This window comes from Monodon monoceros, unplaced genomic scaffold (assembly GCF_005190385.1).
Source record: "Monodon monoceros isolate NGI ecotype Baffin Bay Population unplaced genomic scaffold, NGI_Narwhal_1 Super_Scaffold_19, whole genome shotgun sequence".
Lineage (NCBI taxonomy): Eukaryota > Metazoa > Chordata > Mammalia > Artiodactyla > Monodontidae > Monodon > Monodon monoceros.
In genome coordinates, this window is record NW_021703775.1 from 57,509,248 (window position 1) to 57,533,965 (window position 24,718).

At 42.0% G+C, this 24,718-nt stretch overlaps 1 protein-coding gene across 4 annotated transcripts in view; it reads left to right on the forward strand.

The window, feature by feature from the left end:
- Window positions 1-14,565, forward strand: part of DHX57 (DExH-box helicase 57) — a 56,627-nt gene extending 42,062 nt beyond the window's left edge. For all 4 annotated transcript variants that reach the window (XM_029232151.1, XM_029232153.1, XM_029232155.1 and 1 more), the window contains exons 18-24: window positions 2,896-2,991; window positions 3,075-3,158; window positions 6,264-6,401; window positions 7,058-7,132; window positions 8,660-8,794; window positions 12,009-12,209; window positions 13,872-14,565. In XM_029232151.1, the coding sequence (XP_029087984.1) occupies window positions 2,896-2,991; window positions 3,075-3,158; window positions 6,264-6,401; window positions 7,058-7,132; window positions 8,660-8,794; window positions 12,009-12,209; window positions 13,872-14,015 (873 nt within the window). In that variant the 3' untranslated portion in view covers window positions 14,016-14,565. The remainder of the gene's footprint in view (window positions 1-2,895; window positions 2,992-3,074; window positions 3,159-6,263; window positions 6,402-7,057; window positions 7,133-8,659; window positions 8,795-12,008; window positions 12,210-13,871) is intronic.
- Window positions 14,566-24,718: the final 10,153 nt, after the last annotated feature.

The window sequence follows — 24,718 nt, forward strand, 5'->3', positions numbered from 1 at the left end:
CTTTTTATTATTGAGTTATAAGAGTTCTTTATATATTCTGGATATAAGTTCCTTAACAGATACATGATTTGCAGATATTTTCTCCTATACTATGGGTTGCCTTTTTCACTTTCTTGATCTGTTCTTTGAAATACAAAAGTTTTTATTTTTATGAATTCCAATTTATCTAGTTTTTTGTTGCTCGAGCTTTTGTTGTTGTCATGGTTAAGAATCCATTGCCAAATCCAAAGTCTTGAAAATTTATCCTTATGTTTTTTCCTATAAGTTTTATAGTTTTAGCTCTTACATTATGGTCTTTGGTCCATTTTGAGTTAGTTTTTGAATATAATGTGAAGTAAGAATCCAGCTTCATTCTTTTGTGTGTGACTGTCCTGTTGTCCCATCACCATTTGTTGAAAAGACTGTTCTTTCCCCACTGAATGGTGTTAGCATTCTTGTCAGTAATCAACTGACCATAAATACATGGGTTTATTCCTGGATTCTCAATTCTGTTCTATTGAGTTATATGTCTATCCTTAGTCCAGTTCCATGCTGTCTTGATTCAAAATACAAAACTCTAGTTTTGTAGTAAGTTTTGAAATCGGGAAGTGTGAGTCCTCCAACTTTGTTCTTTTTATTAGTGTCTTGAGGATTTTTACATTCATAAGAGTTATTGGTCTGTAGTATTCTTTTCTTGTGATGTCTTTATCTGGCTTTGGTATCAGTAATACTGGCCACATAATGATTTGGGAAGTGTTCCCTCCTCCTTTATTTTTCTGAAGATTTTGTGAGAATTAATGTCAAGTCTTCTTTAAATGCTTGGTAGAAATCAGCAGTGAAGCCACTTCGTCTTTTCTTTGTGGGTATTTTTTTTTTTTATAATTAATTCAACCTCTCCACTTCTTATAGAGTCAGTTTTGATCATTTGCTTTTTCTAGGAATTTGTCCATTTCATCTAAATTACCTAATTTATTAATATATAAACATAGTATTTTATAGTCCTTTTTATTTCTGAGAGCTTGTTAATAATATCCCCTTTCATTTCTGATTCTAATAATTTGAGCCTTCTCTCTCTTTTTCTTGATCAATTTAGCTAAAGGTTTGTCAGTTTTGTTGATCTTTTCAGAGAACCAGCTTTTGGTTTCGTTTGTTTTCCCTACTGTTTTTCTGTTCTCTATTTTATTAATTTCTGCTCTTTGTTTCTTTCCTTCTGTTTGTTTCAGTTTTAGTTTGTTCTTCATTTTCCAGTGTCTTAAGGTGGAAGTTTATTGATTTGAGATCTTTCTTCTTTTTTAGTATACACATATACAGCTATAAATTTTCTTCTGCGGACTGCTTTAGCTGCATCCTATAAGTTTTGGTATGTTTTGTCTTCATTTTCATTCATTTCAAGTATTTTCTTTTTTTTTTTTTTTTTTGGTGCATTGGGTTTTCATTGCTACGTGCAGGCTTTTTCTAGCTGCGGCGAGTGGGAGCTACTCTTCACTGCAGTGCGTGGGCTTCTCACTGCAGTGGCCTCTCTTGCTGTGGAGCATGGGCTCTAGGCATGCAGTCTTCAGTAGTTTTGGCGCATTTCAAGTATTTTCTGATTTCCCTCTCTAGTTCTTCTATGACTCATTGGTTATTTAGGCATGTGTTGTTTAATGTCCACATATCTATGAGTTTCCCAGTTTTTTCCTTTTATTGACTTCTAATTTCATTCTGTTGTGGTCAAAGAACATACTTTGTATTATTTTAGTCCTTTAAAACGTACTAAGCTTTGTTTTATGGCTAAGTATATGCTCAGTCCTGGAAAGTATTCCATGTAAACTTGAAAATGAATATTCAGCTGTCATTGGGTAGAGTGTCACTCTTCCTTTATTTTCACCATGGCTTATCTCAGATAGGTAGGGGAATAGATGTAATAATTTTCTTCAGTTTTAATGTTATACTTCATGGAATTGTAAACTCACAGATCTGCAAAAAGATCTTAGTTCAGCCCCCTCGTTTAACAACAGATGACAAAACCAAGGGCCAGGCTAGGTGATGTAGCTTGCTCAGAGACATACAGTCAGTATTATTGTGAACAAGACCTCCATTGCCTATTTCTCAAATCATCTAAATAACCTCTCACTGTCTGTTTTCTTTTATTGGAATGCAGAAATTGTTCATTAGAAATATTGATGTCATCCTTAGCCAAAACTGAACACCTGTCCTTTGCTGGGTTCTGTAAACATAGTTAATTCCCAAATGTAATCCTTTTCCCACTAGTCTTCCTAAAAAGGAAGAAAATTTATTTTCAAATAGAAAATAAAATTTTATTATTGTTGTGTTAGCTATAAAGGTGTCCAAATATATGAAAATTAGAAGCACCGTAGTTGGTTTAGAATGATTTTCAGTGTGATACAGCTTGGGCCTCAGTGTAACTTGCTCTTGCTGGTGTCTTTAGTACATGTGTATGTTGCAGCAAGAGAAGGCGGTGAAAATTAAGTTCTCAGCTGATTTTACTAATTTGTAGGGAAAAGGAGGACCTGTAAACATTATTTTTAAAAGGAAAAAAACATGAATTATGGGTATAGAAATAGGGGAGACTTAAGTATAGAAGATGAATAAGAATCTGTAAAATAAAGATACCACAGAGTTAACAGAATCTTAGATTTTAGATGTAGCTTTTAGAGTGAGTGGCTCTTTGATGACATCTTGCCACTAGGAAGTAAAAGACCCAGTAGAGGTTATTTCGGGTGGGCAGATGGACTCACAAGGACAAGTAGGACTGTTAACTTGGCACTTAACCACCATAATTACTTTTAACCAGCCACCCACTGTGTACTCTGTTCCACACAAAATACTTCCCGAGGCACCTGGCTTCAGCAGTAGGAAAGTGCCGTTTGAAACCTTGGGTAAAATGTGTCCTTCAAACCTGGTTTTCCTCATTAGGTATCTCCCTGGGATAAAAAAGAGGAAGCTAACCAGAAAAAGCTAGAATTTGCATTTGCAAACAGTGATTACCTGGCCCTTCTACGAGCATATAAGGTAAGCATACAACCTAATAGCTGAGGTTTATTACCAGAGTTGGCACTAAAGACAGTAACATTTTGATTTTCTCCAAAATTTAGGGATGGCAGCTAAGTACGAAAGAAGGTATGCGTGCAAGTTATAATTACTGCAGACAAAACTTCTTGTCAGGAAGAGTTCTTCAGGTGAGTTGTTTCTGTGGAAATTTGTTTTCATTCATTTTCTATTGTAGTAGCGCACCAGAGGGTGTTGCAACTTTATCTTGCTTGTCCTGCCTTGACATTGAAAATGTTATTTTTGGAGTATGCTTGGCTTTACCACCTGGGTAAAACAGACTCCTGAACTATGACATCAGGCCTTTTGTGCTGAACCTTTCAACTGATCTGTTCTTCCTCTTTTCAGTGAATCTGTGTTTAACTTCTGTGGAGGCTAGGGGAATATAGGCACTCTGAAGATTACTGCTTACTGGAAGTCAGTTTTTTCCATAGTTATACCAAACATTCATAACCCGGATCCATAAGCCCCTGAAATTGTATGCAAAGTCATACCCTTATACATAACGTGCATTATTCTGGAGAAAGGGATCATAGCTTCATCAGATCCTCAAATCGGTCTATGACCATCGCCAAACCCCTTACCCTCTCCTTAAAACCAAAGACTGAATACTGAACCACATTTTCTTTGTTAATTCTTCTGTCCATCAGAGGCTACTATGTCAATAACAAGTACACAAGAAAGAGAAAGAAAGGTTTATTATCTTCTGTGTAATAACAGGCAGGGCTCTGTCTTCTGTTGTAACAGTATTTTAGGCCGCCTTCCAAAGTGGCATGAAAAGCCAGAATAGGGCTTCCCTGGTGGCGCAGTGGTTGAGAGTCCGCCTGCCGATGCAGGGGACCACGGGTTCGTGCCCCGGCCCGGGAAGATCCCACATACCGCAGAGCGTCTGGGCCCGTGAGCCATGGCCGCTGAGCCTGCGCGTCCGGAGCCTGTGCTCCGCAGCAGTAGAGGCCACAGCAGTGAGAGGCCCGCGTACCGCAAAAAAAAAAAAAAGCCAGAATAATAACGGTGCATTATCTTTACAAAGCATCTATTTCACTCAAAGATTTTGAGGCTCGGGAGGGGGAAGGACTTTATTTCTATATTAGAAGATGTCTTGGAATAGAACACAAAATTAATGTTCGTAGTACTTACCACTACCTGACAGCTAGTTATCTCTCTACCCCATAAGCTCCATCAGAGACGAGATTTTTTTTCTTTTTCTTTTTTTTGCGGTACGCGGGCCTCTCACTGTTGTGGCCTCTCCCGTTGCGGAGCACAGGCTCCGGACGCGCAGGCTCAGCGGCCATGGCTCACGGGCCCAGCCGCTCCGCGGCATGTGGGACCTTCCTAGACCGGGGCACGAACCCGTGTCCCCTGCATCGGTAGGTGGACTCTCAACCACTGCACCACCAGGGAAGCCCCAGAGCCGAGATTTTATGTTTTGTTCAATACTGTATCCCCAGTGCCTAGAACAGTACTTAGCACACAGTTGATGCTCAGTAAAATTCATTGAATGCATGGTTATTTAAAATGAAGTAAGAGACCTCAAAACCATCCCAGTATTTGCCTTTATTCTTCTCTGCCTTTAGGTGTACTGCAGTGAGGCGTTTTGAGAAGACAAAGGCTCTAGCTTTATTCTAAGTACAACAAACGCAATGATTTTCAATCCTGGCTACACATTAGATTCAACCGAGGGAGCTTAAAAAAAAAAAAAAGTAAAAATACCCAAATTCCACTCCAGGCCAATTACATCTGGATCTCCAGGGGTGGAGCCTGAGCATGTTTATTTTCCTTGTTGTTGAGTTCACCAAAGTGATTCTGATATGCTGCCAGGGTTGAGAAGCACTGGTCTAAAGGGTATTTTATATGTAAGGTGCAGTAATATTTTCTTGAGTCATTAAGAGTTTTAAGTATAAAACAATATTTCTTTTAAATTACATTTTTTACTAAATTTATTCTTTTTCTTTAGGATGTGTGTAGATTTTGCTGTGATCTATGGGCCATCAAACAGCTACCTCTGGACTTCACTAAAGTCCAGCTTAGATTGTATTGTAGAATGTTTTGTGTTTCTTTTTTTAATCGACTTTTTTTTTATAATTTATTTATTTTGGCTGCATTGGGTCTTCATTGCTGCATGCAGGCTTTTCTCTAGTTGCGGTGAGCGGGGGCCACTCTTCATTGCAGTGCACAGGCTTCTCATTGTGGTGGCTTCTCTTGTTGCGGAGCATGGGCTCTAGGCACCCGGGCTCAATAGTCGTGGCTCGTGGGCTCTAGAGCGCAGGCTCAGTAGTTGTGGCTGGCGCACGGGCTTAATTGCTCCACAGCATGTGTATCTTCCCAGACCAGGGCTCGAACCTGTGTCCCCTGCATTGGCAGGTGTATTCTTAACCACTGCACCACCAGGGAAGTCCTAGAATTAGTTTTATTAAGATATTAAAACCTTGTCGTGAAATAGAACTCTGGTATATTTAACTCCTAGTTATATTTTGCCATGTTATACATCTGTGATTGACAGTCCAAGAAAATACTTAAATTGTCATCAGATACAGGGTAGCATTGCTTAGCTTTCCATTCCTTTGATTGTCATTATCTGCTTTTCTATTGTCTGATATACAGCTCATATTCGAACAGATGCCAGAGGTTTGTGCTTTTCATTCTCACACTTGTGCTCAGATGCAGAAAGGGGTTTCTAAATCTAAACCACTTAATAGTATTCCTATTCGTAGGGAAAATGTGAGCCAGCCAAGTTCACAAAGTAAGAGAAAGAGGGAAGGTTCTGAGGTGGGTGTTCTGCATCTTTTAAGAGAGAACACTAACCACTCTAGGCTCGGGTAAGGCACTAAGAGGACCTGAGCAGAAAGGAAGTAGGAAAAACCAGACAGTGTCACAGCACCTTGAGCTAGAGTTCCACAAAGTAAACTGTGTTTTTGGCTGTCCTAAGAATTGCGAGGAAAATCAGACCTACCCAAAATCCAATTAATGGTTTGTTTTTTTTTTAACAAATTAGAATTAGAATTAAATGATCTTTGGGTTTTCTGAAATTTGTGAATTTCTGTGTAATGGTTTTACACTGCTGGTTTGTATGAGTGAAAACTGCCCTTTTGTGAATGAAGAGACAAGATAATCTTCATACCTGTTTGGTAAACCCATATGAGTCTCATTACTATACACTGAACTAATTCGTTTTTGTAGTCATTCTTACCTTTGATAAGTTGATGCCCCTGCTTAAAGATTTTTTCCATTTCTTTCAGGAAATGGCCAGCCTCAAACGACAGTTCACAGAACTGTTATCGGATATAGGCTTTGTAAAAGAGGGACTCAGAGCAAGGGAAATTGAGAAAAGGGCCCAAGGAGGAGGAGATGGTATCTTGGATGCCACAGGAGAAGAGGTAAAGAATGTGTAGTTAGTTCTTACTTCTCTTTGATGATCACACTCATAGTCTGTTACCTCAGGAACACTTGTAGGCCTTGATCACTTAAGCCCTATGAGCAGTGGGTTAGTGGCATTCTTGATTTTCTTTCCACAAATGTCACCTAACACTCAGAAAAACAAGAGTTTTTCTGTTGATTGTTGCTTGTTTTTTTTTTTAATTTCACATTGGTTCTTGGTAGGTCCATCAGAGGTAGAACGGACTTTCCAATAATGTCTTCTTAATCAGACCAGCCTTTTTCAAACCCAGGATAGTTTTGTATGTAATAAGTATCAGAAGAACAATTCAAGATGAAACCTGATGCCACTCTGTTCTAAGTACAGTTAGTACTTTCTGGAAATTGTGAACATCTCATGAACCAGAATCTTTCTCTCGACTGATCCTTAGGAACACTGGCTTTGTAACTGCTCTGCAGAGATCTAGAAAGTAATTGTGGACTTCTTGGAATGGGTACTGTGTTAATGTGGTCCAGTAGATTTTTTTTTTTTTACTTAGAAATAATCTTTCTAGCAAAGTGATAGAAATGAGATGCTTTTTAGAAATCAAGAGAAATATAATAATTTCCAGGGATAGACAGAAATAGCCACATTACTTTAATGCTCTATTTCTCACAGGCTAACTCAAATGCTGAGAACCCCAAGTTGATATCAGCAATGCTGTGTGCTGCTCTGTATCCAAATGTAGTGCAGGTAAGGAAACATTTTTCCTGGGTCCTCCCACTTCCTGTTTGATTTTAGCCAAGGGATGTAAGACATGCACATTAATCATTTTAAAGACACACACACACAGCCTTCTAAGCATAGTATATATTTCCAATTCTTCAGTTCCCCAAATGTGTTGATACATCATTCAAGAACACATTTATTGTATAAAATAAGGTGCCTTTTTAATCCTTCTGACATTATGACATTCCAGGAATTAAAATGGACATAAATGTCACTGTCAGCCAGTCTGTGCATAACTAACCTATGTTAGGTAGAAATTTGATTCTACTACAATTTCCCTTATGCCCTCTACTCTGGACTAAAATTAGATAAGAACAAGTCAGTGCCTTGTCATGGGACCGCCTATGATCCCCCTCTTCTGGAAACCCTACCTGAATGTACTGTTGGACTTTTACCTGAGATTTGATTATCCAGTCCTTGTCAGACTTAGAATGTGAATTTGTCAGAGTACTGAAGCATTTCTCACTTAACTTTTTGATAAATGTTCAGTTGATGTCTCCTGATTCATTTATGGCTTATTTTTGCTTAGTGCTTGCATGCTTTTCAAATCATTTGAAATTTGCTTTAAAAAAAAATCATTTGGAGAAAAGCTGTGGAAACACTTAAAAAATCAGGGGTGAGGGGGATGAATAAGCAGAGCACAGAAGATGTTTAGGGCAGTAAAAATACTCTGCATGGTACCATAATGATAGATAACATGTCATACTTGCCCAAACCCACGGAATGTACAACAACAAAAGTAAACCCTAATGTAAACTATGGCCTTTGGGTGATGATGATGTGACAGTGAGGTGCTATATAGCCACTGAGAAGTATGTTTTAGGAAAATATTTATAGAAAATGATCCTATATTAGTTTTAATACATATATATTTATTTCTATATATAAATATAAATCTAACAGAAAACTAAAATGATATATGTCAAACATTAGTTATTTCTTAATCATGGGATTACAGGAGTTATTATAGGTTATTACAAGATATTGAATATTGTTCCCTGTGTTATATAGTAGTAATGTTATTTTCTACAGTAAATATGGAGGTGTGTGTGTGTGCACATAAACTTTTCATTTTTTTGTGTGAAACAATCTGTTTTTCACTATTTTGAAAAATTCATTTGGAAATGTTGGCTTGGTATTGGAATTGTCAGCAGATTCCTGGTCCAGTGTTGCCAGCTGAATCTCTTTCCCTGATAATCAGGGCAGACCTGAAACATCAACGTGGTTTCTCCCCCATGTGGCTGGTGTGTGGTATAGTCACCCAGAACTCCATTTACATCCACACCTCCTCATGGTTAAAAAAAGAAAAAGAAAGCATGCTTATACTGCTTCCAAAAGGAAACAGAGAGAGGGAAGCAGCAACAAGGGCATTCAAACAAGACTTTTTTTGTCAAGGGATAGATCCTACAATGGAAATACGTATTTTATTTATATATATATATATATATATATATATATATATTTTTTTTTTAACAAATACCTGTTGTTTAGGTGAAAAGCCCAGAAGGGAAATTTCAGAAGACCAGTACCGGAGCTGTCAGAATGCAACCGAAATCAGAGGAATTGAAGTTTGTCACCAAGAACGATGGATATGTACACATTCACCCTTCATCAGTGAACTACCAGGTCAGGATGGCTGGGTATACTTACAGTCAGGTTCCACATCCACAGATTCAACCAATGCGAATTGTGTAGTACTGTAGTATTTAGTATTGAAAAAATCTGAGTGTAAGTGGACCCATGCAGTTCAAAGCCTTGTTGTTGGGGTGAGAAACAGTCCCTTCACTTCAGCCAAACCTTGTTCTATCACTCACTGTCTTTAGCAGCATCACTGACTTGGGGAAAGATGAATAAGCACAAATGTACTGGAAATTGAACTATTAAGCCTGCTTTCAGATATAAAATTGTTTCTTTGTGGTGGTGATTTAAGAGGTCATGATGTAATTCTCTCACGCCATCTGTGCCTTAAGAGGCCATGACCTGTGCTTGTCGATCCAACTTCCTCAGCTCTCCTTCTTCCTTCAGCCAATTGCTGGGAGGCTTCTGCTCCCACCCCTCCACTAAATTCATCAGAAGTCATGAATAACCTCCTAGTTGTCAAATATAGGGAACAAATTCCCTAGCTCTCATCATTCTTGACTCATGAAGTTTTTGACATTGCTGACTTCCCTACCTCTTGACACTATCTTTGATGTTTTTTGCTTCTGAAATATCACTTTCTTCTCTCTCACTGATCATCCCCCTCTAGCCCCTTTACCAGATTCTCTTCCCTTACTCTGAAATCGTGGTTCTGTCCTTGTTCTCTTATTACCGTGCACAGAATCTTCCTGAACCACCAGGGCACAACATCGTGGTTCTAACTGCCACCTACATGCTGACACAGACCCCAAATCTCTCTCTCTCGTCCTGGGCTTTTTTTTCTGAGCTGTCTTGCTGGAAATCACCACCTGGATGCCTTCTAGTCACCTCAAACTCAAAAGCTGAAAAATCAAACTCATTATCTCTGAATTCACTCCTCTGTGTTCCCTGTCTTGGTGAAATGGGACCATCCAAATCAGAACCCTGGAGTCACATGGACCCTGCTTCTTTTCTCCTGATGCCAGTCTAATTGGTCACCAGGTCCTAACACTTCCACCTTTTGACATGTCTCAGATTTGCCTACTTCTCTTGTCCCTGCTGCCATTTCCTCAGTTCAAACCCCAAATATCTGTCTCTTGCCTGAAGTACTAATCTTACTTCTGGTGCTTTCTCTCTCCAACCTTTTATACTACTGCTCCCAGAATCATCTTTACAAAACACACATTTGATCATGTCATACCCTTGCTTGAAACTCTTCATAGATGGAGTTTACTGTAAACTCTCCTACGACCCTTCACATCTAGCCCCTTCTTAGCCCATGTCCCCTGCCCACTCCTGTCATTCTTTATGCTCCAGCAATACCAGACTACCAACAGTGTCCCCCGGTGCCATGACACAGGACACACTGTCCTCTATGCCTGGAATGGCATTCTAATTCCCCAGCAGGCTCCTACTTATCCTCCAGGCTCCCATCATATATCCCTTTCCCAGTGTCCCTCTCCAAGTTGCTCCTTACTTCTGTTCTGTCACTGTGTAGTGTGCATTTTTCCACTGTTGTACTTATCACATTATTTTATAGCTTATGGTATGTCTCATTCTTGGACTTGTAAAATTCCTGAAGACAGGAGTTGAATTTTATTCATCTCTGCCTTCTTGATGTCGAGCACGGTGCCTAGCCAGCATAGCTGAAAGCAGATGCTCAATAAAGCTTCATCTCGATAAAGAGATGGAGGAAGAGAGGAAAGGAGACTGCAGGAAGAGAGTTTGAAGTGTTAGGGCTGGTCAACCTGTGAAACTACTGAGTAAAGTGTCAGCAAAGCATGAAAAGAAGTGTTAAGCTCAGGAGAGTCTGAGGACCAGGAAGTCATCTGCCCTCTTGGCTGCATGTGTACTTGGGAACCGGGGGCCCAAGTTACCTCCACTCGTCCTCCCCTGAGTTTACCATGGCATTTCTTCAGTGAATCCAAGTCATTCATGCATCCACTCAGTATCTGCTAGCACCTCCTCTGTGCCAGGCATTGTTGCAGGCCATGGAGGACAGCGGATGAGCTAGGGAGGCAAGGTCTCTGCCCTCAGGGAACTTACATTCTAATGGGGAAGACAGGCAAGGAATAAGTAAATAATCTCAGGTTAATGACAAATGTTATGAAGGAAAATAAAACTGTAAGAGATCGAGAGTGACAGAAGAGGGGCTTTTTTTTTTTTAAACTATAGTTGATTTACAGTATTGTGTTAGTTTCAGGTATATAGCATCAGATTCGTTTCCACTATAGGTTATTACGAGATATTGCATATAGTTCCCTGTGCTATACAGTAATCCTTGTTATTTATCTTTTATATACCGTGGTGAATATCAGTATTAATCCCGTACTCCTAATTTATCCCTCTACCTCCCAAGAGGGGCTACTTTACATAGAGTGACCAGGGAAGAACTCTCAGGAGAAAACAATTGAGCAGATCCTAAATGAAGTAAAAGGGCAAGTCATGCAGGTATCTAAAGAGAGGACATTCCAAGCTGAGGAAATAAGTGCAAAGACCATGAGATGGGAGCATATTTGGTGTGTCCCAGGAAATGCAAGAAGGCAGCCAGTGCAAATGGAGGGGATGGTTAGGGGTGGAAGTGGTAGATGAGTTGGGACAAGTGGGCAGGGATCAGGTCGTGTAGGATCCACAGAAGGATCTGAGATTTTATCCTTGGGAAATCTCTGGAGGGTTCTGAGCCCTAACTGGTTTTTAAAAGATCACTGTGGCCTCTGTATGGAAAAGAAACTGTGAAGGTGCAAAAGGGCAGGTACATAGGAAGCCATTGTAGTGGTCTGTATGAGATGACAGTTTGCATGAGGTGGTAGCTGTAGAAGTGGTGAGAATATGTCAGTTACTCATGTATTTTGAAAACAGAGCTGACAGGACTTAGTGATGATATAGATGGAGTGAGGGAGAGAGAGCCATCAAGGATGGCTCCTAAATTGGGAGCTTGAGCAACTGGGCGCAAACTGGGTGAATGGGAGTATCATTTAATGAGATAGTGAACACCACAAGGAGGGGAAAATTGAGAATTCCTTTTGAACACAACAAGTCTGAGATGCTTGTTAGATGTCCGAGTACAGACATCAAGTAGGCAGTTGCACATACAAGGCTGGAGCTCAGGGGAACCTACAGGCTGAAGGTAATTTTGGGAGTCATTGGACAGGTGATGATTAAATCCCTGGGACTGGTGGAGTTCCCCTTATGTTGCCAGTGACATAACTGTCATATGTTTCAGGTCAGACACTTTGACAGCCCCTACCTGCTGTACCATGAGAAGATCAAAACTAGTCGGGTGTTCATCCGAGACTGCAGCATGGTGTCTGTGTACCCGCTGGTCTTGTTCGGAGGAGGACAAGTGAATGTGCAGCTCCAAAGGGGAGAGTTCATTGTCTCCTTGGATGATGGTTGGATCCGTTTTGCAGCAGCTTCACATCAGGTAAGGGATAACGAGTCTGTCGCATGAGACTCAGGCCATGAGGGGCTCTGATAATAGGAAGTATAGAGCATTTCTTCAGGGAACAAGGACCACAGAGCTGAGTAAGAGTGAATGATGGGTCTGCAGGGGACACTAAGCAAGACTGAGGCTGAAGTGAGGCCAGTGGGGGAGCCTTAGTAAGAGTTCAGGAAGCACACTAGGAGGGGAAGCCCAGGACAGTCGGTGTGAAAGGCTTCGGACAGAAGCTATGACAGAGGTGTTGGCACTTCCTAATTGTTATACCAATACAAGTTCAAAGAAAATCAAAATATAGATGAGCAGAACTAAGTAAAAATCACCCTGATTCCACAACCACCATTAAAAAAAAGTCTCAATTATTTACTATATGGAGTCTCTAGAAAACGTTTAAGGGGGAGTATATTTAAGATATAAAAATGTTTAATATTTGCATCTCTTAGAAATCTTCTATTGCAGGAGGCAGAAACACCAACTCAGACATTACAGTTAATTCCCTTTAAAGTCTGAAGCAGCACAGCCCAGGAGAAATATGTGTGCCACATACCTAATAATTTTTCCAGTAGCCACATTAAAAAAAAGTAAATAGGTGAAATTAGTTTTAGTATTTTATATAACAGAAGACATCTAAAAAGTTTTAATTTCAACATGTAATCAATATAAACAATTGAGATTTTTATACTCTTTTTTCATACTAAGTCTTCAGAATCTGGTGTGTATTTTATACTCACAGCGCATCTCGATTCGGATCAGGCACATTTCATGTGGTCAGGAGATTAGCCACATGGGACAGTACAGGTCAAGAGGGCCAGGCAGTGTTGGTTTGATTCAGCTGCTTAACAACAAAAGCCTGTCTGGCCCTGTGGTAGCAGGACGGCTGTAGCGGCTCCTGGGTCAACGTCCGTGCAGCATATACTGTCCAAAAGGGAAGACAGAACGCTTCTTTCCTAAAAGTTCCAGCAAACCTCCTCTCCTAAACCAACTCCTGTGGCTGAAGAATGTCATGGACTCTAGGACTCTAAGGCCTGGACCACCTGAACCATTCACTCTGGCAGGGCACATGGCGTGAGCCTGCGTGATGCAGACAGTCCACCCTGCAGGGTTGCCAGACAGCGGAGCAGCAGCCGAACAGATGCTGGCAAGACACGCACAGTGGCACTGCGTCAGCACAGGCAAACCGCCGTAAAACATGGAGGCTGTCTCCCAACCCTGTCCCCACCAACAAAAGCGGACAAATTCCAAAGTTAAAGAGATTTTTTTGGTTTAACATCTGCCATTTTTAATTCTCCATTTTCCTGCTTCTCCTCTCGGAGCAAATTGTAAAAGCCGACCAAGCTTTACTATGGAGCACACTATATAAAAGCCATATTTCCCGATTTAATCTTTTCTTTAAATGAGATGTGAGAGAGGAGGCTTTTTAAAATGGACCCCACTTAGTATATTACAGAGCTGACATTGAGTGTATGTTCCTATAATTGCATCAAGAAATTTTAGAAGCAGTTTTAGAAAAAATTGTTTAGTTCCCCCACCATGGAATTAAAATAGCAGAAATCTAGAATAATGATAATCATAACTGGAGAATTTCCTTTAATAACCTTTCCTCCCCTGTTGGTCCAAGCACTGCTTACATTGCAACTTTCATTTTAGGTGGCTGAATTAGTAAAGGAACTTCGCTGCGAACTTGACCAGCTTCTCCAGGATAAGATAAAAAACCCAAGCATAGATCTGTGTACCTGTCCTCGAGGGTCACGGATCATCAGCATGATTGTGAAACTTGTCACCACACAATAAAGACCAGGCTCGGGAGAGTGCTTGCTCAGCTGGGAAATGACGGCAGCACCTCTACCTCGAGCCTGCAGCTCCGCGATGGGGCTGCCCTGGTGAAGGAGCCCAGGGCAGGCACTGCCAAGTCAGCTGAGGCGATGCACACCTTTAGGGAAATTTTCCACACTAAGTATTTCTAAGCAAGCAGTGGGCATTCCCAGCACAATTTGGAGTGTCGATGTGAGTTCGAAAACCAACTTGCCTGTATTTTTCTCTCTGACTGCCCTGGAATGAATGAAATTCATCTGATTAACAGGAAAGTGAATATTTAATACAATTCTGTTTTAATCTATGTATTATATTTCTCCTGCTTTTTACTGGGGTGAGATAAAGGGCATGAGGAGAAATATCAATTGTTTTTTTTTCTGTCATAAAGGCTCAACTGAAAGAAGTCAGAACAGAGAAGGAAAAAAAATCATGTGAGCAAGAAAAATTAAAATTTCATTTCGGCTATAGGCCATTACATAAACTTCATTCGTGAGGGATTTTTACTCATTAAAGTTCAGCTTAAAAAAACCAAACTTAATGAGCACTTATTTGTTATCAGAATGTGAGCTGGTTTTATCCGTAACACACTTTTTTTTTTTTTAATAAATTTATTTATTTATTTTTGGCTGAGTTGGGTCTTCGTTGCTGTGCACAGGCTTTCTCTAGTTGCGGCGAGCAGTGGCTACTCTTCGTTGTGGTTCACGGGCTTCTCATTGCAGTGACTTCTCTTATTGCAGAGCACGGGCTCTAGGCACGTGGGCTTCAGTAGTTGTGGCATGTGGGCTCAGTCGTTGTGGCTCGCGGGCTCTAGAGCGCAGGATCAGTCGTTGTGGCACACGGGCTTAGTTGCTCCACAGCATGTGGGATCCTCCCGGAACAGGGCTCGAACCCGTGTCCCCTACATTGGCAGGCGGATTCTTATCCACTGCACCAGCAGGGAAACCCCACACTTAATCTTTTTGTTTTTGTTTTTGTTTTGCCGTACGCAGCCCTTTCACTGTTGTGGCCTCTCCCGTTGCGGAGCACAGGCTCCGGACGCACAGGCTCGGTGGCCATGGCTCACGGGCCCAGCCGCTCCGCGGCATGTGGGATCCTCCCGGACCGGGGCACGAACCCGCGTCCCCTGCATCTGCAGGCAGACTCTCAACCACTGCGCCACCAGGGAAGCCCCCCACACTTATTCTTAAAAGCAGAACAGTCTGGGTGTTTTCATTTTCTTGTAGGTTTTCTATTTAGGAATCTTATGAACTCTGTCTTATGAACTCACCTGGATCTAATGGCCACATTTCACATTACCCGAAGGAGAATTTTAGTGGTATTCTCAGAACAGAGTTGGCATGGTTAAGGTAGAAAAGGTTGCCATACTAGTGTCAGGTTTACAGCCATAAAAATACCTTCCATGGGACTGTTATTTTCAACCACCACTTAGGGTAATGGGGCACTAGCATTCTGAAAAAAAAAGTATATATATATTTACACTTTCCCTGGACATTTTTCAGTGTGACTAAGAAGAATCCCAAAAAGCTGGGTGGAAAAAGTATTCCTGTATTTCGGTAGTCCTCAGGTAGAGAGTCACTACAGGTTTCCCACTATACATGGAATTCACACTAACTCAACAAAACCACCTCAGTGAAGGATGTTCACTTTTCAAGGTATTTAAGTTCTCAGGAAACCACTGAAACTGTCCAAAACAGTCATTTTGAAGTGTGTTTAAGCTTCGGTGCACTTAAAGAGCTTAGGCTCTAAGCAGTGCTTTTAAAAGGCATTTATTCGGGCTTCCCTGGTGGCGCAGTGGTTGGGAGTCTGCCTGCCGATGCAGGGGACGCGGGTTTGTGCCCCGGTCCGGGAGGATCCCACATGCCGCAGAGCCGCTGGGTCCGTGAGCCGTGGCCGCTGGGACTGCGCGTCCGGGCCCTGTGCTCCGCAACGGGAGAGGCCACGGCAGTGAGGCCCGCGTACCACAAAAAAAAAAAAAAAAGGCATTAATTCATATCATCACTTTAAATAACATACATATGCATAGCACCCACAGTATACAAGTTCTGACTTGCTCTTGAAACAAGGCTCACATTACAAAACCGATTAGGCTGGGACATTTAGGAGAAATGAAAGAGAAAACTGCACTAACCCTCTAAACAAGTTTTTTTCAAACCAGTTTTGACTGTTGGTGCTATAGCAGAGCTCATGCTGCCCTAACTAGAGCCATCTGCCCACGTGGACCTGCAGGTTTTTTGGTTTTTTTTTTTTGCTGTACGCGGGCCTCTCACTGTTGTGGCCTCTCCCGTTGCAGAGCACAGGCTCCGGACGCGCAGGCTCAGCGGCCATGGCTCACGGGCCCAGCCGCTCCGCGGCACGCGGGATCTTCCCGGACCGGGGCACGAACCCGTGTCCCCTGCATCGTCAGGCGGACTCTCAACCACTGCGCCACCAGGGAAGCCCGGACCTGCAGGTTTGAATGCAAGTTTGCAGCAGAGCACGCAGCTGCAAGGTAGTTAATAACAAAACTTTCCATTCAGAGTGCTGAGAAACTGCTCTCTCAGGGAAGCCGTGCTGGGCTGGTTACTTTCAGCCACACACAAATGCACAAATCCATAGCAGCACTATTTACAATAGCCAAGGCACAGAAACAACCTAAATATCCATCAACAGATTGAATGGATAAAGGAGATGTGATGTATATAGACACAATGGAATATTGCTCAGCCATAAAAAAGAATGAAATAGTGCCATTTGGAACAACATGGATGGACCTAGACATTATCATACCAAGTGAAGTAAGCCAGGCAGAGAAAGACAAATATCATAGGCTATTACTTATGTGTGTAATCTAAAAGAGTGATTCAAATGAACTTATTTACAAAACAAACAGACTAACAGACATGGAAAACAAACATAGTTACAAGAGGATAGCCAGGTCGGGTGGGGTGGGCGTGGGGAGGAGGGATAAATTAGGAGTTTGGGATTAACATGTACACACTACTATATATAAAATAGGTTAACAACGACCTACTGTACAGCACAGGGAACTATATTCAATATCTTGTAATAACCTATAATGGAAAAGAATCTAAAAAAGTATATATATGTATAACTGAATCACTTTGCTGTACACTTGAAACTAACACAACATTGTAAACTAACTGTAATTCAACCAAAAAAACAAAAAATGCACAAACCCTATCATCCTGTAGATGTGCCAGAATGTGAAAAAGGTTGGAAAGCCTTGACTGAAGGCATTCATAAGGAAATCCTCACCCCCAAACTAAATTTCTTTAAGCTCATCATTAAAATTATGAAATAAGAAATGAAATAGGATTATTTCTTTTTGATTAAAGTCAGAATACAGTAGTATTTCAAGGTGGAACTGGATTTCTGAGCCCCAACAAGATGGTCAGAATTTAATGCTAATTTTATGGAGAACTCTGTAAATGTTTTCTTAAATATCTGTTTTACTGGAATCTAGTTAGGGAACAATATTAATGAAATACTCGCTACAAAATTAGTCTGCACTGCTGTTTTGTAGTACATGTAATTGGGAAGTTCTCAGGAAATGAGACTATCTCAACACTTACAGAGGGGGTGAGATTGATAAAACATTAGCTTTGTCTTCTTCCTCAAGTTCCATATCTGAATGTTACCATTCAAACTCGCTGACAAGTAATGAACTTTGGCCTTTAAACTGCTCGGATAATAGAATGGGGAGGATAAAAGTATTATCAAAGCATGCAGCCTGTGGATCTATAGGCATGATCATGGTTTTTTCTTTCTAGGCAATGGTTTGAATATGTCCCTTAGAGGTTATCATAAAATAAGATCTTGTGAAAGTGAGATAGGCTGGGACCTGGGACCCTTTGCTGCAGTGCTTGCACCTGGACAAACATCTCCTCAAGCAACAAAATAAAACAACAACAACTATAAGGGACTAAAAATAACTGTGTGCATGAGCAGTTGGGGCAAATTATGATCAACAAGATACAAGAAGACAAAAATCCCAACAAAAGCAGGGTGTCAGGAGCAAAAGCAGGGTAGTGCACATGCCCCTTGCACACGGCACCACCAAGGGGGTGAGCAGACCACCTAAGCCACCCCTCTGGCCCAAACCCTGGACCCGCGCCCCTACCCTCAGCCACACGTAAGGGACCAGCTTGCACCCCTCAGGGAGTGAGCAAGGGGAGCCCCAATAAAGCCTTGCTTGAATTTCTTGTCTGGCCTCTTGTCAATTTCTACTGATTAAGGAGGCCAAGAACCCTGGTCCGTAACATAGGGACAGAAAAGACTGAAAAAAGAGAAAGAGAGAGATTGCCGTTTCAACCCACTCCCTGTGGGTATCCAGGCACCAACCTGTAAACTTCCAGAAAGGGCCAGTGAAGGTGGCAGCACCCTGTCCACTGCCCACCAGGGTGATCAAGCCTGGAAACCTGTACGTAGTCCGTGGGACTCTGACCCACAGGTGGGACTCACCCACGCATACACCAGTGTATAGAAATCTGCCTTTTCAGCCTGTTCCCAATGGGACTTCTCTTGGTGGCAGGAAAATAAAGGAGAAAATATTGGGACAATCGTACTTCCAGACCCTACCTGATATGAGGTTTGAAATCTATTACTCTCAGAAATCTCCCATCAGGGAGAGACTGCTGGACCAAGATCTGGAAAGTGTGAAAGGAGCCTCTCCCTGCTCTGCTTGTCATCTGCCAATGTGAGCTGTTACCTGCCAGAGGGAGCAGCTCTCACAAGCTGAGAGGAGTGATGCTGTAGCTGCCTGATGTCCAGTCTCTCAGAAAAGAAGAGAGGACAGAGAGAGGAGAAGTAGAGAGATTTCAGGAGAGGGAAAGGGACAAAGGGGAGGGAAAAGTGGTGAGGGAAAAAGGACTAAGGGGAGGGGAAAGCGTTTCCTGAATGAGGACACTGAGGCCCTCAGGGGCCAGGAAGGCAGACCTACCAAATGTGGTGACGCTGAAACAAGAGGTTCAGGCAGCTTTGTGAATTCAGCACCTGCGGAACATCCACATGGACAACGGGTGCTCTCGCAGCTGGGACAGGTCTGGCCTTAGCAGCTATGGGCTTTGTGGGCATGTACATGCAGGGGCTGGGCTGGGTCAGGGTCTGAGCTGCCTCCACAGCTCCCATAGCGGGCCCAGGTGCGTGACTACTGCAGTCCTAGGACCGGCTTCAGTGGATTTGTGCTGGTACCCTTGTGAAAACAAAGCCTGAGAGGCACCAGGGCCAACCGCCAGCATACAGTGGCCGTAGGGCCAAGGGCAATGCGAACAACAGTGTACTTTGTGAGCCCACACAACGGGTTGTGAAAGGTGACACAACAGAGCACAGCCACAGGTGAACAGCTCCAGCAGAGGAATACTCAGTGGCTCCTCTCCCAATGGGAGTGCTCCAATCCCACCTACCTTGCACCACAGATTAGAAACTCAGCTCAGAATGGACCTGGCAGCTTCTACTCCATCAACTAGGGAGCAGACCCTGCTCCTGACAGGGCAGTGACAACCACAGAGCAAGGAGGAAGGCCTGCTCAATATCCAGTGCAGGCTCTGGTCACCACGACATCACTCACACCTCCTATCAAGGGGATAACGGCCAGTATACAATGAAGAAAGAAGCGACAGCCACCCATACTAAAAACAGCCCTCGCACCACTAAATACTAAACCCACACAGGTGACACAGGAACATTCGCACATAAAAATAGCCCTCCAAGACCACGGTAGATAATTGTTTCCCCTAAACGCATAGAGCAAGAGAAATATAAGTAAAATGAAGAAGGAACAGGAACCACTCCCAATTAAAAGATTGAGAGATTTCCCCTGAAAGAATAAAACAGACCTCTTCAGTCTAACAGATGCCGAGCCCAAAAAGGAGATAATGAAAATACTGACAGAATTAAGAAAGGCTATCAACAGAAATGCAGATTACTGTAAAAGGGAACTAAAAACTATAAGGAGAAGCCAAGAAAAATTAGAGAATTCATTTAAAGAGAAGAAAGCTGAACTAAAGGCTATAAATAGCAGAATGAATAATGCAGAAGAATGAATATGTGATCTAGAAGATGAATAATGGAAATCATCCAATTAGAACAGCAGACAGAAACCAAAATTTTTTAAAAATGAAAGCAAGCTAAGAGACCTATGGGATAATATAAAGCATGTCACTCTACACATAATAGGGATCCCAGAAAGACAAGAAAGAGAAAAACGGGTTTAAAATGTATTTGAAGAAATTATGGCTGAAAACTTCCCAAACCTAAAGAAGGAAATAGATATCCAGATACAGGAAGCACAGAGGGTTCTGAACAAGATAAACCCAAACAGACCTACACCAAGATATAATAAAAATGGCAAAAGTTAAAGATGAATAGAGGATTCTAAACACAGCAAGAGAAAAACAAAGAGTTAATTACAAGGGAACCCCCATAATGCTATCAGCTGATTTCTCTACAGAAATGTTGCAGGCTGGAAAGTACTGGCAAGACATATTCAAAGTCCTGAAAGGGAAAAATCTGCAACCTGAGATACTCTACCCAGCAAGGTTATCATTTAGAATAGAAGAGATAAAGAATTTCTCAGACAAGCAATAACTAAAAGAATACAGCAATACTAAACCTATCCTAAAGGAAATATTGAAAGGTCTTCTCTAAATAGAAAAGTAAGAGTCTATAGGAAAGAGAAAATCACAATTAGAAAGTAAATCACTTAAATAAGCCAGTACACAGATTTTTTAAAACATCAAAAAATTTCTGTGAAAGCAATGATAATCACAATGAACAGCAAAAGGATGAACATGAAGATGCAAAAGAGGACATCAAAATCATAAAATGTGGGGGAGGAGAGTAAGAAAATGTAGATTTTTTTTTCTAGATTGTGTTTAAGTCTAAATGACTACCAGTGTAAAGCAAGTAGATACAGGAAAGGGTTAACATACTTGAAAAACAGGGCAACCACTAATCAAAAACACAATAGATTCACAAAAACCAAAAAGAACAGAACATAAGCATAATACAAAATAAAATCATCAAACCACAAAAGGAAAAACAAAAAGAAAAAAAGGACAAAGAAGAAATATAAAATCAATGGGAAAACAAGGTTTAAAATGGCAATAAATACATATCAATCAATAATTATCTAGAGAGGACGAGGGGAAGATGGTGGAAGAGTAAGACGCGGAGATCACCTTCCTCCCCACAGATACACCAGAAATACATCTACATGTGGAACAACTCCTACAGAACACCTACTGAACGCTGGCAGAAGACCTCTGACCTCCCAAAAGGCAAGAAACTCCCCACGTACCTGGGTAGGGTAAAAGAAAAAGGAATAAACAGAGACAAAAGGATAGGGACGGGACCTGCACCAGTGGGAAGGAGCTGTGAAGGAGGAAAGGTTTCCACACACTAGGAGCCCCTTCGTGGGTGGAGACTGCGGGTGGCGGAGGGGGGAAGCTTCGAAGCCACAGAGGAGAGCACAGCAACAGGGGTGCGGAGGGAAAAGCGGGGAGATTCCCGCACAGAGGATCGGTGCCGACCAGCACTCACCAGCCCAAGAGGCTTGTCTGCTCCCCCACCAGGGTGGGCGGGGCTGGGAGCTGAGGCTCGGGCTTCGGTCGGAGCGCAGGGAGAGGACTGGGGTTGGCAGCGTGAACACAGCCTGCAGGGGGTTAGTGCGCCACGGCTGGCCGGGAGGGAGTCCGGGGAAAAGTCTGGACCTGCCGAAGGGGCAAGAGACTTTTTCTTCCTTCTTTGTTTCCTGGTGCGCGAGGAGAGGGGATTAAGAGCGCTGCTTAAAGGAGCTCCAGAGGCGGGCGCGAGCCGCGGCTAAAAGCACAGACCCCAGAGACGGGCAGGAGACGCTACGGCTGCTGCTGCCGCCACCGAGAAGCCTGTGTGTGAGCACAGTTCACTATCCACACCCCCCTTCCGGGGAGCCTGTGCAGCCCGCCACTGCCAGGGTCCCAGGATCCAGGGACAACTTCCCCGGGAGAACACACGCCTCAGGCTGGTGCAACGTCACGCTGGCCTCTGCCACAGGGTCGCCCCGCATCCATACCCCTCCCTCCCCCCGGCCTGAGTGAGCCAGAGCCCCCGAATCAGCGGCTCCTTTAACCCGGTCCTGTCTGACTGAAGAACAGACGCCCTCCGGAGACCTACACGCAGAGGCGGGGCCAAATCCAAAGCTGAACCCCGGGAGCTGTGAGAACAAAGAAGAGAAAGGGAAATCTCTCCCAGCAGCCTCAGAAGCAGCGGATTAAAGCTCCATAATCAACTTGATGTACCCTGCATCTGTGGAATACATGAATAGACAACGAATCATCCCAAATTAAGGAGGTGGACTTTGAGAGCAAGGTTTATGATTTTTTCCCTTTTTCCTCTTTTTGTGAGTGTGTATGTGTATGCTTCTGTGTGAGATTTTGTCTGTATAGCTTTGCTTCCACCATTTGTCTTAGGGTTCTATCCGTCCGTTTTTTTCTTTGTTGTTGTTTTCTTAATTTTTATTTTAATAACTTTATTATATTTTATCTTACTTTATTTTATCTTCTTTCTTTCTTTTTTTCTTCCTTCCCTCCTTCCTTCCTCCCTCCCTCCTTTCTTTCTTTCTACTTCTAATTCTTTCTTTCTACTTTTTCTTCCTTCTATTCTGAGCCGTGTGGATGAAAGGCTTTTGGTGCTGCAGCCAGGAGTCAGTGCTGTGCCTCTGAGGTGGGAGAGCCAACTTCAGGACACTGGTCCACAAGATACTTCCCAGCTCCACATAATATCAAATGGCGAAAATCTCCCAGAGATCTCCATCTCAACACCAGCACCCAGATTCACTCAACGACCAGCAAGCTACAGTGCTGGACACCCTATGCCAAACAACTAGCAAGACAGGAACACAACACCACCCATTAGCACACAGGCTGCCTAAAATCATAATAAGTCCACAGACACCCCAAAACACACCACCAGATGTGGACCTGCCCACTAGAAAGACAAGATCCAGCCTCATCCACCACAACACGGGCACTAGTCCCCTCCACCTGGAAGCCTACACAACCCACTGAACAAACCTTAGCCACTGGGGACAGACACCAAAAACAACGGGAACTACGAACCTGTAGCCTGCAAAAAGGAGACCCCAAACACTGTAAGATAAACAAAATGAGAAGACAGAAAAACACACAGCAGATGAAGGAGCAACATAAACACCCACCAGACGTAACAAATGAAGAGGAAACAGACAGTCTACCTGAAAAAGAATTCAGAATAATGATAGTAAAGATGATCCAAAATCTTGGAAACAGAATAGAGAAAATGCAAGAAACATTTAACAAGGACCTAGAAGAACTAAAGATGAAACAAACAATGATGAACAGTACAAAAAATTAAATGAAAAATACTCTAGATGGGATCAATAGCAGAATAACTGAGGCAGAAGAACGGATAAGTGACCTGGAAGATAAAATAGTGAAAATAACTACTGCAGAGCAGAATAAAGAAAAAAGATGGAAAAGAACTGAGGAGAGTCTGAGAGACCTCTGGGACAACATTAAACACACCAACATTCAAATTATAGGGGTTCCAGAAGAAGAAGAGAAAAAGAAAGGGACTGAGAAAATATTTGAAGAGATTATAGTTGAAAACTTCCCTAATATGGGAAGGGAAATAGTTAATCAAGTCCAGGAAGCACAGAGAGTCCCATACAGGATAAATCCAAGGAGAAACATGCCAAGACGCATATTAATCAAACTGTCAAAAATTAAATACAAAGAAAACATATTAAAAGCAGCAAGGGAAAAACAACAAATAACACACAAGGGAATCCCCATAAGGTTAACAGCTGATCTTTCAGCAGAAACTCTGCAAGCCAGAAGGGACTGGCAGGACATATTTAAAGTGATGAAGGAGAAAAACCTGCAACCAAGATTACTCTACCCAGCAAGGATCTCATTCAGATTTCATGGAGAAATTAAAACCTTTACAGACAAGCAAAAGCTGAGAGAGTTCAGCACCACCAAACCAGCTTTACAACAAATGCTAAACGAACTTCCCTGGGCAAGAAACACAAGAGAAGAAAAAGACCTACAATAACGAATGCAAAATAATTAAGAAAATGGGAAAAGGAACATACATATCAATAATTACCTTAAATGTAAATGGACGAAATGCTCCCACCAAAAGACACAGATTGGCTGAATGGATAGAAAAACAAGACCCATATATATGCTGTCTACAAGAGACCCACTTCACACCTAGAGACACATACAGACTGAAAGTAAGGGGATAGAAAAAGATATTCCATGCAAATGGAAACCAAAAGAAAGCTGGAGCAGCAATTCTCATATCAGACAAAATAGACTTTAAAATAAAGACTATTAGAAGAGACAAAGAAGGACACTACATAATGATCAAGGGATTGATCCAAGAAGAAGATATAACAATTGTAAATATTTATGCACCCAACAAAGGAGCACCTCAATACATAAGGCAAATAGTAACAGCCATAAAACGGGAAATCAACAGTAACACATTCATAGTAGGGGACTTTAACACCCCACTTTCACCAATGGACAGATTATCCAAAATGAAAATAAATAAGGAAACACAAGCTTTAAATGATTCATTAAACAAGATGCACTTAATTGATATTTATAGGACATTCAATCCAAAAACAACAGAATACTTATTTTTCTCAAGTGCTC